Here is a 15,524-nt window from a genome sequence, read left to right as displayed (position 1 = left end):
ATATATTTATATAATTAAGTTGTTTATCACAGACAAATTTTTTGCACTATTTTTCTATAATAATTTACCTCTGAAGAAAAAGGGTATTTGCAGGGTATCTACAGATTACAATTTGCTAAATTACACTGGGAAATAGACACATTTTTGGAGACATGTCCTGTGGTCTGATGGAACTAAGATTGAACTGTTTGGCCATAATAATCAGTGTTACATTTAGAGGACAAAGGGGAAAGCTTACAAGCCTAGGAGCACCATCCCAACTGTGAAGTATGGGGGCGGCAGCATCATGTGGGGCTGTTTTGCTGCAGTAGGGACTTGTCCACTTCACAGCATAGTTGGCATCATGAAGAAAGAAAATTATGTAGAAATACTAAAGCAACATCTGAAGACATCAGCCAGGAAATTAAAACCTAGCCACAAATAGGTCTTCCAAACACACCATGACCCCAAGCATACTTTCAAATTAGTAAAAATGTGCTTTGAGGACAACAGAGTGAATGTTTTGGAGTGGCCATCACAAAGCCCTGATCTCAATCCTATAGAAAATTTCTGGACAGAGATGAAAAGACAGCCAACAAATCTGTCTCAGCTTTGGAATGGGCCAAAATTCCTTCAAACTATTGTGAAAAGCTTGTGGAAGGATACCCAAAACAGTTTACCAAAGTTATACAGTTTAAAATCAAAGCTAAAATACCAAGAAAATGGATGTAAACTTTTGACTGTCTAGAAATTAATCAATTTCTCAAAAAAAAAAAAAATACTCTCATTATTCTGGCATTTAGCAAATGTAAATCATTTAGGTAATCCTAACGGAACTAAAATAGTAAACGTTTAGTATGAGTTACCATCAGACTAATCAAATCTAATTAACCTAGTTAAGCCCTTAAATTGCACTTTAAGCTAGGGTGATACCGGATTATAATACGTTATGCCATTTAATGGTCCCTCTAATTTTTGTGACTTCGGTCTTTGTTGGTGTACTCTTTTAAATCCGGAAGCATTATCAACTGATATTGAAATATATATCTTTATTATTCAATATAGACAATAGTTATCAAGATATAATTTTTGCTATATCACTCAGACCTTGGTTTAGCTAAATACTAGTATCTTGGAAAATAGTTTCCAAAACAAATTATGTACTGTCTTCATGGCAAAAATAAAAGAGATCAGTTATTAGTAATGAGTTATTAAATATTATGTTTGGAAATGTGTTGAGAATTTTTTTTTCTATTAAACAGAAATTAGGGAAAAAATGTACAGGGGGGCTAATAATTCAGGTGGGTCAATAATCCTGACTTCAACTGTAAATGGATTTGATCAATGACTTAAATGTTATTGTTGTTCAAAGAAACTGTTGAATGGTTTACTCTACTTTTTAGAGTTGCTCAAATATTTTAAATTTCTTGACAGCCTCTTGTGCCCATTAAGATTGCATTAGTTCAATTTTTAAAATATATATACTGAAATATTACAATTATCATAAGGGCATGATCAATAATGTTGAATGCACTGCTGAAAATGTATATCTTTGTCAGCATTTTACTTTTCCAATGCAATAATCTCAACATCTAAACAGAATAAAATATGCATGTTAAATATCTAAAAACAAATCCTTGAAACAAGATGTATTAATTTGCTATAAATATGTGGTCTAATTGTGTCCTTAATAACACATGATTAATTTAACCCATATTACTGAATAAAGCCATTAACTTTTTGTAGAAAAAAAACAAAGAATGCTTTAATGAAAGTTTGCATGTTTAAAAATCATTTTAAATGGAAAGTTCACCCCAAAATGACAATTTTGTTATTTAGTCATTTTCACTTGTTCAAAATCTAATGAAGCTTCTTTCTCGTCTTGAAAACAAAGCAAGATACTTTAAAAAATGTTGGTAGATAAGACCCATTGACTTTTGTAGTCTTATTGTAGATTTTTTCCTACTAAGGAGGTCGATGGTCATTAATGTTTCCTGCTATGGAAGTCAATACTCATTAATGTTGAATGCATTGCTGAAAATGCATTTTTAGTTTTCCAATACAATAATCTCAATCTAAATACAATAAAATATGCATGTTTAATATCTGAAAACTAGTCCTTGAAACAAGATGTATTTATTTGCTATAAATATTCTGTATCATTGTCCTTAATATCACATTTGATTCATTTAACACATATTACTGACATATTCTGAGAAAACAGTTGATGGTCGCCTAGATACCACAGACGCCAGTGGCCTCATGTATGAAGACTTGCGTTGAATTAATACTAAAACATTGTGTACAGACAGCTGTAAATGTGAGTATGCAGTAAAAAAATCTGATGTGTGAAAGACTGCGTACGCAGAATCCCACGCATATTCTCTTTGTACATCCGAATTAACGTGAAACTGAGTGCACGTGCACAAGTGGAAAACCCCTCCCTGCCTCCTCCCCCCCCTAATAAATATGCCAATGACTCCACTTTGGCAAAACCAAATAAAAAAGCAATGGCAAAAGCAAGCAAGAAGAGAAATGTCACAGAATATGAGTTGGAAGGGCTCCTATCGGAGGTAGACTGGAGAAAAACTGTTATTTGCAAGTTTGTCCTACAAAATTAATAACAAAAGAAAAAAATAGAGTGGGAGAGTTGAGCTGAAGCAATTAATGCAGTGGGGTCCGAACATCGCACGGTGAGTAAATTAAAGCAACCATGTCTTTAATGGATAACCGTGGTCTCCTGATATGCAGTTAAATAATTACCCTTAATAAAAAAAAATTATATAAAAAAAAAAAAACTGGCTGGAATAATATCTTTAAATAGATCACTCACCAATAAGCCACCCATTCCGCACCCTGCCACCTTAGAGCCTTCGGAAACGACCATTGACTGTCCTCTAATAAGGCCAACATTGCCATAGACTCAGGGTTGTATACATTTGCAAATGCTTTTATATGTTCTAAATTACATAATTGGTAAAAAATATATATATATATTCTGTCAATTAAACCATTTTATCAATTATAAATTATTAGTAATGTTTTTCACATGTGTTGGCGTGACTTTGTAGTGTGCAATTTAACACAATTGCCTTTAGGAGTAGCCAATGGAAATAAAACAAACACACACAAGAAATACACATATGCCAGATATGAAGTTGTCGTAGACCAACGCACATTCTCACGTTAATTTCATCATTAGTAAATCCAAACATTTCGGTACACTGTCGTACACAAAGTTTTTGAGAGTATGCAGCGTTGATACATGAGTCCCCGGGAGAGCGCAAGCGCAACGTGCATTGAAAATGGTGAAGGAATCCACACGCGCGCTTTTAGACACGATATGTGAACAGGTTGGGTTGTATTATTGCTATCTCAGGTCAGAATAACATACATGCAAATTAGTGTCTTGACAAGCCGCAGTGAGGAGATTGTAATAATAAAAAAAAAAGGTGTAAGGATGTCGCCAGAGTGGCTTTTTGGTTTCTTTTCCTTTGCATCCCAGCCCCTAGCACCCAAGATTTTTTAGGTCTGAAAGGTCTTAACGAGCCAGCATTCTTCAAAATATCATCTTTTATGTTCAACAGAAGAAATAAACTCAAAGGTGTACAACCACATGAGCCTGAGTAAATGAGGTCATTTTCATTTATGGGGTAAACTGCTGTCTCTTTAACATGCAAGGTTTGTAGCATAACAAAATCCCATCAAACACAGCAGCTGTACATGAGGGCAATGTAAATGTATGTTTCTGTGTTAAACATGCTTCTGTTTGTATGCTTTACTCACATTTTACCCTTCTCTATCAAAAGGTCGCGAGTGTCAGCTTGCTAGCTACATCGTCAGTGAATAGATTGCACCATAATAATTTTTCTCCCATGCCTGACTGATTTGCAGAATACGGTTTTTATTATTATTTTCCCCCCCGTCGAATATTAAAAAGCTTCATTGCTTTTTACTTGTCAAGTAGAGGACACAGTGCTGATAGACTATAAAACACTTTTTTTTTTTCTTTCAAGCAACACATCACCCTTGATGACATCCGCACGCCAACTTCTTTTTAAGATTTCGCCCTTGACTAAATCACCTTAACCAAACCGCGTTCAGTGGAGGAGTAGAAAAACACATCCACAGCGTCACGTCCAATTCTCTGCCTTCTCACCTGAATGCAGCGTGACTCCCTGACCTCAGCCTCTTAACACGGCACCTCTGCCGGTATATATGGAGTCAGGGTGATTTGCTTGTATTCCCGTCGCACCCGGGGCTTTCATTAATCTTTCTTCTGCAGGGCCTCGTCTGCAGCAGGCCTCTGAGATCTCATTAAGCACTTCCCTTCGCCCGCCACACTGCTTTTCAAACCGAGTGCAGTCTCGCGCTGTAGATTAATTGAAAACGTTGCCGGCTATATGTGTGGTATTAAGGTTCACTGGATGTTGTCCAGGCTCGTCAGCGCCTCAGAAGCTGCTTGAAAGTGCTCTTGAGTCGGTAACGGCCGGGTGGTTTGCGTGCGCGTGTTTGTGTTTAATCACTCTGTTGTGTTAATGTGCTTTCAGGGTACATTGCTCCTTGGAGTGGGCGTTTTTACTCTCTCTGGGACACTGGGTAAGTATGCCGCACCGTTTACATTGCATACAGTCTCTTTGTTTTGGTGTTCGGCGGTATGAGTGAGTTGCTAATAGCTCATTAGCACACCCCTTTAAACGGCTTAACAACAAAAGAGCTGATTTTTGTCGCAGGCTCAAGTATGTAGCATGATTTGTGTGTGTAAGTGGGGCTCTTAGTTTGGCTAAAATTTGCTGTGAATAGCTGCGTTTGGTTCATATGCACTCAAAACACAAATGAAATGGTGGTGCTAGCGCACAAACACACAGCATGACAGATATTAATTATTATTTAACTTTATTTTTGATTAATAGAATTTAGCCGAATCTGTGAAAAATGTTTGGGTCTTTTTTTTTTTATCCAAAACCCTCAAATATCTACCGTTAGCTTTTTTTGTGATTATTATTAGCTGTTAGCTGAATGAACTGTTAGTTCCTTCTATATTTAATATGAACAAAGTTTTTAGTATTTTGTTTATTTGTTTACAAAACTTACTAAAATGCATGCTTTCATTTAACAGACTGAAATAAAATCTATTAGTTTGCAAATTTACACTAGCAGACCCATAAACCAGTTTTTTGTAAAAATATCTTCAGGATTGGACTTTTTTTCTTTTTTTTTTTATTCATTCATTTTCTTTTTGGCTTAGTCCCTTTATTAATCTGGGGTTGCCACAGTGGAATGAACCGCCAACTTATCCAGCACATTTTTATGCAGCGGATGCCCCTCCAGCTGCAACCCATCACTGGGAAACATCCATTAACACTCATTCACACACTTGCATTACGGACAATTTTAGCTTACCCATTTCACCTGTTTCGCATGTCTTTGGACTTATGGGGGAGACCGAGAAATACCAACTCCACACAGAAATGCCAACTGACCAAGCTCGAACCAGCAACCTTCTTGCTGTGTGGCGACAGCACTACCTACTACGTCGCCACTTACTCTTTTTATTTTATTTTTGTCTAATTCATTTTATTTATCATTATCATCATTACATTTATTTATTTATATTTATTTTATATAGTTGTTTTATTTTTTTATTTTTTTTGTTTTATCATTTATATTATTATTATTATTAAAATATATTGTTTGTTTTTTATTAATTTTATTAATTTATTTTTATGTATTTCTCTTTATTTATATTTATGTATTTATATTATTTTAAATTGTATTTATTTTTATTAAAAACATTTTTACAATAATTTCTACTTTTGTGTGTGTGTGTGTGTGTGTTTGTGTGTTTGTGTTTGTGTGTGTGTGTGTAAATTTAAAAATATTGTTTTTTATTAGTTTGATTTATTTTTTTCTTTTATTTTTGTTCTTTACATTTTTTTATTTTAAAATAAAAATGTTATTTAGTATTTTTTTTATTTATATTTATTTTATAAAAAATATATATAAATATATATATATATATATATATATATATATATATATATATATATATATATATATATATATATATATATATATAAATAATTTTAAAATTTAGTTTTTATTTTATTTCTAATTAAAATTTGTTTCTTTTTATTTTTTGTCGTTGTTGTTGTTATTATTTTAATTATTATTATATAAACATATATTTATTTTGATTTTTATTTATTTATAAAAATATTTAATTTTATTTTTAATGGGTGAAATGTGCTCAATTGTTATGAAAATTTGTATGTTATAAAAATCTTAGTTTAAAAAAAGTTAGAGAAAGAGGTAGAATGTGACCCAGACAACTTTTTTCATTAGTTTTCCTAAGACTCGTACATTTAGTTTTTTCTGAATGACATCTATAGTATAGGCTGCATATCCAAAACTCCTGAAGTGTACCTGATGTAATTTATTGCTGATTTATACATCAGTAGACCGAGACTCAAGCACTCAACTTCCCATCACCTCTCGTACCTGCATGAAACGACTAATTTATGAAATGATACACACAAGAAACGAACAATGCGACAATGCTAGAACATTTCCATCCCATTGCAATCAACCTGTCACTGCAAATGTTTTTGAGAGATGCGCTTGAGTGCAAGTTCTCACAAAACGTTCCAGTTTTGTCACATCACTCGCTCTGCATTACATATTGGGTATTTGGTTAAAGTGTCTAGTGTACTCTTAGCTAAAAGTTTTCAGGACTTTCGGTTTAGTACATCACCATTTGAGGGAGAGAAAATAATCTTACAACTGTGTTTCAAACTGCTTCAAGGATGTTGTTACAGATGGGCCTATATTAGGTCAGCATAAAATTTATTGATTTATTTATTAATTCATTTATTTGTTTATGCATTTATATTTTATGCATTTATTAATATTTTACACTTACTTAATCATATATTTACTTATACCACAATTCATTATTATTCATTTATTAATTTTGCATTTATTAATTCATTCATTTTCTTTATGCATTTTTTATTTATTCAATTATTTATTCAGCCATTCATTCATTTATGCATTTATGTTTTATGAATTTATTTATTAATTTATGCATTTTTTAAATTTATTAATTTATTTATACATTCATTTATTCATTTTTTTGCATTTATTCATTTATGCATTTACTTAAGCATTTGTTCATTCGTTTATTATTGCATTTATTTTTAGCAATTTATTTGTTTATTCATTCATTTATTTATGCATTTATACATTTATTTATTTAAGCATTTGATTATTTATGCATTTAAATATTTAGCATTTATTTATCTTTTATTGATTTATTTATTCCTTTCATTCATTTATTCATTAATGCCTTTGATTTATTTATGCCTTTATTAATGCATTTATTCTTGTATTAATGCATTTAGTTATTTATTTATGCAGTTATTTATTTATGCATTTATTTAATCGAAGCCTCAATCTCTGTTTGGAAAGAATTTATTAATTTAAATTGATTGGAATGATTCTGTAGGTGAGTAAATCATGCATAAAATATAGTAAACAAATATCAAATAATACACTAGAGCAAAGAAAATAGTAAAATAATTTAAAAAATGTAAAAACTGGAGTTTTAAGGGAGTCCAGCAGTATTCAGGTGCAGAAATGAAATTATCAAATGTAAAAAAAAAATGAAATTATTGTATAAATAATTCAAGAAAAGTAATCTTTATTATAGCAACAAAAGGTATACTTTATTGTGCTTAAATTATTTAAACTCTCTTGAAATTTTCAAAATAAAAAATAAACACTCACCCCATTATGGTTAAACTCCACAAATACTTTTACATTCTACACTGTGGCTTCTAAACTATAATAATCCTGCAATATATGAAGTGTATACTCAGCATTTGCATATCCTGCGATTTGTACATCTTTCACATGCTCGCATTGCAGTGTAGAAGCTGAAGCAATCTATTGTGCAGCCCGAGCCTACATCACAACCTCGATTATGTTATCAGCCCTGCAGGTCCACCACCGCTACTTGCTGCCGTAAACCCATATGCTGTTTGCTTCCGGCGGCGGCTTGTTCTTTGCCCTCAGTGAAAAGTCTCCCATCATAAATTCATAAATGTGGAACTCCCTCAATGCAGCAGCTCTGCAGGGAGAGCCAGAGTCTTGCTGTGCGCAGTCAGCCATCTGAACTGCATTCCGCACAGATAGCGAAGGGCAGGTCATCAGATAATGATCACAACACTGATAGTGGCCAAAACTGAGTGCAGTAACGCAGGGAAATTGATGAGCAGAGACTCCACAACAAACGACCCCCTGTTCTGCGCCCAGTTTAGCGCATACTGTGAGCTTTTCGCTTGTCCGAATTCTTGACATGGTTTTACTTATTAGGTTTCATTTTTTTTATTTATTTTTTTTATGAGGCAAACTTTTGTCCTTGGGGAGTGGAGGGAAACTTTTTGTTTGCCGCTGGAGATGCTCCTCAGTGATCTAAAAGAGGCTTTTTTTCTTCAAAGTGTTGCTTTGATATGGATTTTGTGGACGCTTTGCTTTTGAAACCGACTCAATTCAGTGGAGCTCCTTTCTCAAACAGTTTAAATGGGTTTTAAGGGAAATACCAAATCGGAAGGAAAATCTTTAAGGGTGTGTAAAATGTCACCTTAATTGTTGTTTTGAATGTGTTTGTTGCACATTAATGAAGTCTCCACTGGTTCATTTTAGAGGTGGGCAAAGTGACCAAAATGATGTATGATACAGTAGCTTTATTTCATGTTAACAAAATAGATATTGGGAATTCAACAACTTTACGTTTTTGGAATTCGAGTTGTTATCAAAGGCGAGTGAACATTGACTAGTGGCTGGTGATGTCATCGATAAAACACATAAAAGATGCAAATGTTTTGCAACATGCTACAATTTACAGTTTACTTGCAGGAAATGGATACACATGCTGTTTGACAGCTCATAACACACTGCAAAAACAATGCAACATTACCAATGACTAATTTTAGTGCAAAACAAATGCATTGTCAATACTTTCATTTTGTTAATAATGCAAAGTCAGCACCCAGGCAAAATTTACTGCTAAATTAATGCAGTCAACAAGTTGATCATGGCTCATACTACTAATAAATGTAATAACAGATATTTTAGTGCAGAAATAATGCATACATCGTCAGCACACAGTTGTGTGTGAAGTTATTTATAATATATGTATTTATTTATAATATTTATTTATATATATATATATATATATATATATGTGTGTGTGTGTGTGTGTGTGTGTGTGTGTGTGCGTGTGTGCGTGTGTGCGTGTGTGCGTGTGTGCGTGTGTATATATATGAATATATATATGAAATATATATATATATATATATATATATATATATATATATATATATATATATATATATATATATATATATATATATATATATATATATATATATATATATATATATATATATATGAATATAATCTTCATGTGTTATTTTGCCGTTTAATGTCGGACTTTAAAGTAGCACTGCGCAAAAAATGGATGCATGCTACAACACCATCTGTACGATGTTATCTTACTCCTTATAATGCAAAGAGCTTTGTGGTAAGGGATGTTTACATTTACCATTCACTGACAGTCGGACAGGGTTATCCAATTCATCAAACTCCATCTTTTAACTCCATCTTCTCCTCAAAAGCTGGCGTATCAGCATTCTGCTACACTGCAAACATACGATTTGATTCGCATCTTCTGGTTTGTTCTCGTGATATAGCACTGATATGCGCTGACACTGGGATTTAAATGATTTAAAGCTAATCTATTTGTTGATGGTGTACTACGTGCTTAAAGCATCCGCTCAATGTCATTAGCTAATTTTTGGTGAATACAAAATATATATATTCTCACACACACACACACACACACACACACACACACACACACACACACACACACACACTCATTTTATTGTGTATATGTGCATATGTATATAATGCATACATATTGCATATAAATATGCAATAAAATGACTGTTATTTCAATAAATACAGTTACTTAAATGGTTTTTAAACGTGTAGTTAATCCAGAAAATCAAGAGTTCTAATAAATAACCTTGAATATTGAATGAAGATTCTATTTTTTTATTATATATTATTCTATATGAAATTGCGTATATTTTCTTTTCTGTTTGTGTGTTTTTGAAAAGTAATAATTTACAGATTAATTTACAGTCATGTTTGGGGATTTAGTCGTGTGTTAGCTTATCACTATACATAAAAATCAGGTTTTGATTTCATCCCTCCAATTGATGATTTGTTCCCATAATAAAACAATAACACACTTTCTTAATTTTTTTTTTTTTTTTTTTATCAGTCTAACACTGCAGTCCCAGAATACATTTCTTATAGGACAGGCACTATGACCCAGCACATGAGGCTTCCTCTGGCTAAATTAAAGATTATACTGTACAAAATAAGTATTAATTGAGTAGGTACTGAGCTCTTTATCAAGCTCTTTATGATTAGTGTCTGTCAATAAGCCAATCCTTGTTTCATATTTTCTGACATGTCTCACAAGACTAAGCCTTCTGGCATAATTTTAGGTCATTTGTGTAGTTTAACTTTAAAGTGACGAGCCCTAGTTCGTTTAAACATAATGAAAACACTAGTTGATTGAGTCTTTCAGGTTAGACTGTGCAACATAGAACAGTAATTGGCAGCAATTACTTTTTGTTTTTTAAAGCAGCTCATTAAAGGATGTGAAATTTCACAGAAATCTAGCAGCATTCAGCCAATCAGATGGGGACTTTAAAGCTGATTAGCTTAATGACTTCTTCTGCACTATGAGAGTTTAAAGTGAGTTATATTTGTAGCTTTTTTTTTCCATGGTAAGCTAAGAAAGCCCTCTCTGTCTGTTATTCTCAGATATGCAAAGATCCACATCCCTATCATCGCCTCAGTGTCTGAGCACCAGCCCACAACCTGGGTTTCTTTCTTCTTTGACCTGCACATCCTGGTCTGCACCTTCCCAGCAGGCCTCTGGTTCTGCATCAAGAACATCAACGATGAGCGAGTCTTCGGTGAGCATTTCTAACAGCCTTGCAATTCAGCTCACGTTCATCTGTCTAACATTTTTCACAAAATGCCAGCTTTTGTTTCTGCCTTTAAGTTTTTATTGCTAGAAACGCTGAAATATGATGATAATTCTGAGTTTTAGATTAGATTAAATTCTTAATTTATGTATTTTGCCATGTTGAAGTTAAATGATTTTATGGAGGGGGTTTGGGTATCTCTTAACACTTTATAATTCAGAAAATACTGCAAATACAGCAGCAAACGCTGAACATTATTCACATTATTAGCTTAATTCAGTATGAGGGGTGGAACTAATTTTGAGAGAACAGCCTTAAAATATGACTTGTAATCAATCTACAAATGCAAATTGATAAGGTGTGATAAAAGAAACACTTAAGAGTAAATTTTAGATGAGGCCTTGATGTTGGAAAAATCTAAAATTGCGATATTTTGTTTATGTACGATTATTCACCCAATGGCCACTTTATTAGGTACACTTGTCCAACTGATCGTTAACGCAAATTCGGCAGTAACCCAATGATTTTTGCCATATAGACATGGTCAAGGTTATCTGCTGCTGTTCAAACAGAGCTTCAGAATGGGGAAGAAAAGTGATTTAAGTGACTTTGAACATGGCATGGTTGTTGGTGCCAGACGGGCCGGTCTTTGGGTGCACTCGCACCATGTACAGTTGCCTTGAACCGGGCCGAAGCACGCTTGTCCCCCCTCCTGTCACCCCTGATGGCCTGCTCTTGCATTGCATTCGCACCTGAGCACGCTTGCGTTATCGATGATGCACTATTTCTTTAAGAAGCGCTTTCGCTCAGCACAGTGGAGATTTCTTTAGTTATATTGTTTTAGCCGTTTGATATGCAGTGACACAATCAAATATTTTGGCGAATAGATCAGCCACTTTTGACGCTCATAAACAATCATAAAGTCCTCGTGCTCTAGGTATTAGGAGGTTTGCTGAAGGTGCATCCGTCATGCAGTTAGAGGTTTTCGTCTTTAATAATCTACGACTGTTTGTGTTTATTAAACAGTAAGAATGATTAATAAACACATGAAAAGTCCCTGAAGTCACGTCTCATCTTCAGTTTCGGGCTCAGGCTCGCTTTGCACTCACACTACAAGCATACCACGCCAAAGCCCAACTCTGCTCTGGCACACCTCTTCCAACCCGGCCAGGGCTGGCCAAGTGAAGTGTGGCTGAGCCCAATTCAGATCCAAGAAACGGGCCTGGGCCGGTTTGAATACCATAATGCGAGTACGCCCTTAGTATTTCAGAAACTGCTAATCTACTGGAATTTTCCATGCACAACCATCTCTAGGGTTTACAGAGAAGGGTCAGAAGATGGTAGGCTCAATTTGGAATCAACAACATGAAAGCATGGATCTATCCCGCCTTGTATCAACAGTTCAGGCTGATGGTGGTGTAATGGTGTGGGGGATATTTTCTTTGGGGCCATTAGTACCTATTGAGCATCGTGTCAACACCACAGCCTACCCGAGTATTGTTGCTAACCATGTCCATCACTTTATGACCACAGTGTACCCATCTTCTGATGGCTACTTCCAGCAGGAACACGCACCATGTCATAAAATGCTAATAATCTCAGACTGGTTTCTTGAACATGACAATGAGTTCGCTGTACTCAAATGGCCTCCACAGTCACCAGATCTGCTATGATGCTATCATGTCAATATGGACCAAATCTCTGAGGAATATTTCCAGTACCTTGTTGAATCTATGCCATGAAGGATTAAAGCAGTTCAGAAGGCAAAAGGGGGCCCAACCTGGTACTAGTAAGGTGTACCTAATAAAGTGGCAGCTGAGTGTATCTCTCTATCTTTAATTCCAGCAAATTATTAAATAGCACTTATTGGAAAGATTTTTTGTTCACACTTTGTTTTAAGGTTCAGCTGTGACTCCTAGCAAACCATTATGACTTTTCCGTCAATAAACTCATTAGTAATAGTTGAGGTAGTTTGGGTATAGTGTAGGATTAGTAATGTAGAATATGTAGTACATAAGTTTTAAAAGCCAATATCGCAATAACATGCATCCTAATAAGTAACTGCTAACTACTGTAGTTAATAGTGAGAATTGCTCCAAAGTGTTACTGAATGTATTCATTTTGATTGGTTGGGATGATTGTGTTGGGCAGTGAATCATTCATAAACTGTTATAAACTAAAAGCATAAATTAGTGCAACAAAGCCAAGATAAAAGTGAAATAAACTGTGCATGCTTTATGGTTTTGTATATGTAAATGTAAAGATTAAGCTGCCAAGTCAACTCAACATTGCATATCTATTGCAATGTGACCTTTGCGGATGCACACATTGCAATATTAATGCTGAAGTGATATATTGTGCAGCACTATTTAGATGTTTTCTAAAAATACATTTAATGAAAACCAAAAATATTGAAAATGAAAGCTCATGAAGAAGGTTTTTGCTTGCTGATTTTTGCCTTAAATGTGTTTGTTCCTCAATTCTCTAAAAAAGCTCAATATTAGGCCTCCAGAAGTACAACTTAAGCTCATTCCCTCTCTCTCTCTCTCTCTCTCTCTCTCTCTCTCTCTCTCTCTCTCTCTCTCTCTCTCTCTTCTCTCTCTCTCTTCTCTCTCTCTCTCTGCAGACTTTATTATGATCAATTTTAAGCTGTAGTGTTTGTATCCTCTTTGTACCTCTTCGATTTTGATGTCTGCATCGAGCATTTTCATTTATGGAGAAACTTGAGAACAGGATGCACTGAAATAGTTTCAGTCCCCTGAAGAGTTTGTTTTATTATTATTAATTTTTTTTAATGGCTGTCATGACGGTCCTGATGCCTTTTGAGCAGAACAAACAAGGGAACGTGAACAGACGACATGTCGCGGCATGTTTAAAGGCTTGTTTCTGTGCTGTTGAGATTCTCTCTGGAGTCATTATTCAGTGCAGGGTTATAAACACTAGGTAGCAGTTAATTATCTGCAGGAATAATAGCTGGTGTTTTCTCTGTCGCCCTCTAGTGGCTCTGTATGCCATCAGCGCAGTCTACTTTGCGGGAGTGATGGTGCGTCTGATGCTGACACTCACTCCAGTGGTTTGCATGCTCTCGGCCATCGCCTTCTCCAGCGTCTTCGAGCACTACCTAGGGGACGATTTGAAGCGTGAAAACCCACCGGCTGAGGACAGCAGTGATGAGGATGACAAGAGGAATCAGGGCAACCTCTATGATAAGGTCAGTGAAGGTTCAGAGGTCAGGCTCAGTGGGAAAAAAAAAGTTTGAAGCTTTACTATACAATTAGATCTGCATTTAAATATAAAAATAATTTCAATAAGTAAATTTTAAAAAAATGTGCGTTTATACTTTTTCGTAAGGTGATATATTTAAGAACAATATATTATAATAATTTATAATATGATCTTATTTGATCTTTTAATATTTAAATCTATAATTTAAAACAAAATATTACAACTTAATGTTTTAATAAAGCTTTTATAGATTAAAATGAAACTCTGTTGGCAAGTTTCTGTGTTTTTATTAGCTATTTTAGATTTGTTTGTTGGGCATAACAACAATTTGGTATGGTTAAATATCTTAATTAGGGATGCTACAATTATAGATTTTAGTGGTACGATTATAGTGTGAGGATTAATCATGGTTAAAAACTAATAATTTAGTAAATCACATGAAAACTCTTTAAATTGAAAGTGTTATTTGTTGCTGCACAGTAATGCCGAGTTCAGACTACATGAAATCAACAGGTTTTGAGAAATCACTGACAAATACCTGAAATTACAGGCAAATCGATGCTCGATTACACGAGTAAAAGTCGCACAGTATAAACTATCATAGACACGATCTGAGAGAATCGTAGATGAGTCACAGACAACCTTGAGATATTTGGCATGTTAATGTGCTGAATATATAATAAATAGCTGAAACCCCCTGTCTCCAATCCATCTTGCAGTGTAAACACAGCACCGACAAAACGCTACCCCAGATAGTAATGCTATGTGAAAACATCTGTGACATGACTTTAAAAATCTGAACTCGGCATAACCAAATATTACAGAACAAAATAATAATGATAAAAAAACAAACAGTAGTTAATTTCTCTCCTTAGACTTAAGAATACGTAAAAAAAAAGGTTTTGACATTTAATCAAGTATTACTTTTACACTGAAAATAAATGACAGAACAATGAATAAATGAAAATATATAGAAAATTGTCTATTTGTCTAATGTAAATCTACTGTAACTATTTAAGTTACATGTAAATATTTCTATTTTAAAGAGTACAAATGTAGTCAAAGGCTGCTGAACCTCTAAAAAAGCACTTTTGATAAACTATATTACAAAATTACTTGGTCTTTTTATTTTGTATTTTTTTTCTTTTTAGACCAGAGTAGAAATTTGTATATTCCGTTCAAAGTATGAAGCAGATTGTCCAAATCTTGCCACGTGTTGTAGGCCTGTCACAATATCTATTTTTTTGT

The 15,524-nt window shown here is 34.1% G+C and overlaps 1 protein-coding gene across 3 annotated transcripts in view; it reads left to right on the top strand.

Moving 5' to 3' along the window:
* Nucleotides 1-15,524, top strand: part of stt3b (STT3 oligosaccharyltransferase complex catalytic subunit B) — a 98,141-nt gene that overhangs the window by 69,432 nt on the left and 13,185 nt on the right. For all 3 annotated transcript variants that reach the window (XR_012391344.1, NM_001328161.1, XM_073924618.1), the window contains 3 exon segments: nt 4,530-4,578; nt 10,885-11,039; nt 14,051-14,262. Coding sequence is in view for 2 of the 3 variants with exons in the window: in NM_001328161.1 (NP_001315090.1) it covers nt 4,530-4,578; nt 10,885-11,039; nt 14,051-14,262 (416 nt within the window). In the remaining variant the exon portion in view is untranslated.

Source organism: Danio rerio, chromosome 16 (genome assembly GCF_049306965.1).
Source record: "Danio rerio strain Tuebingen ecotype United States chromosome 16, GRCz12tu, whole genome shotgun sequence".
In the NCBI taxonomy this organism is placed as follows: domain Eukaryota; kingdom Metazoa; phylum Chordata; class Actinopteri; order Cypriniformes; family Danionidae; genus Danio; species Danio rerio.
This window is presented reverse-complemented; position numbering and strand designations above follow the sequence as displayed.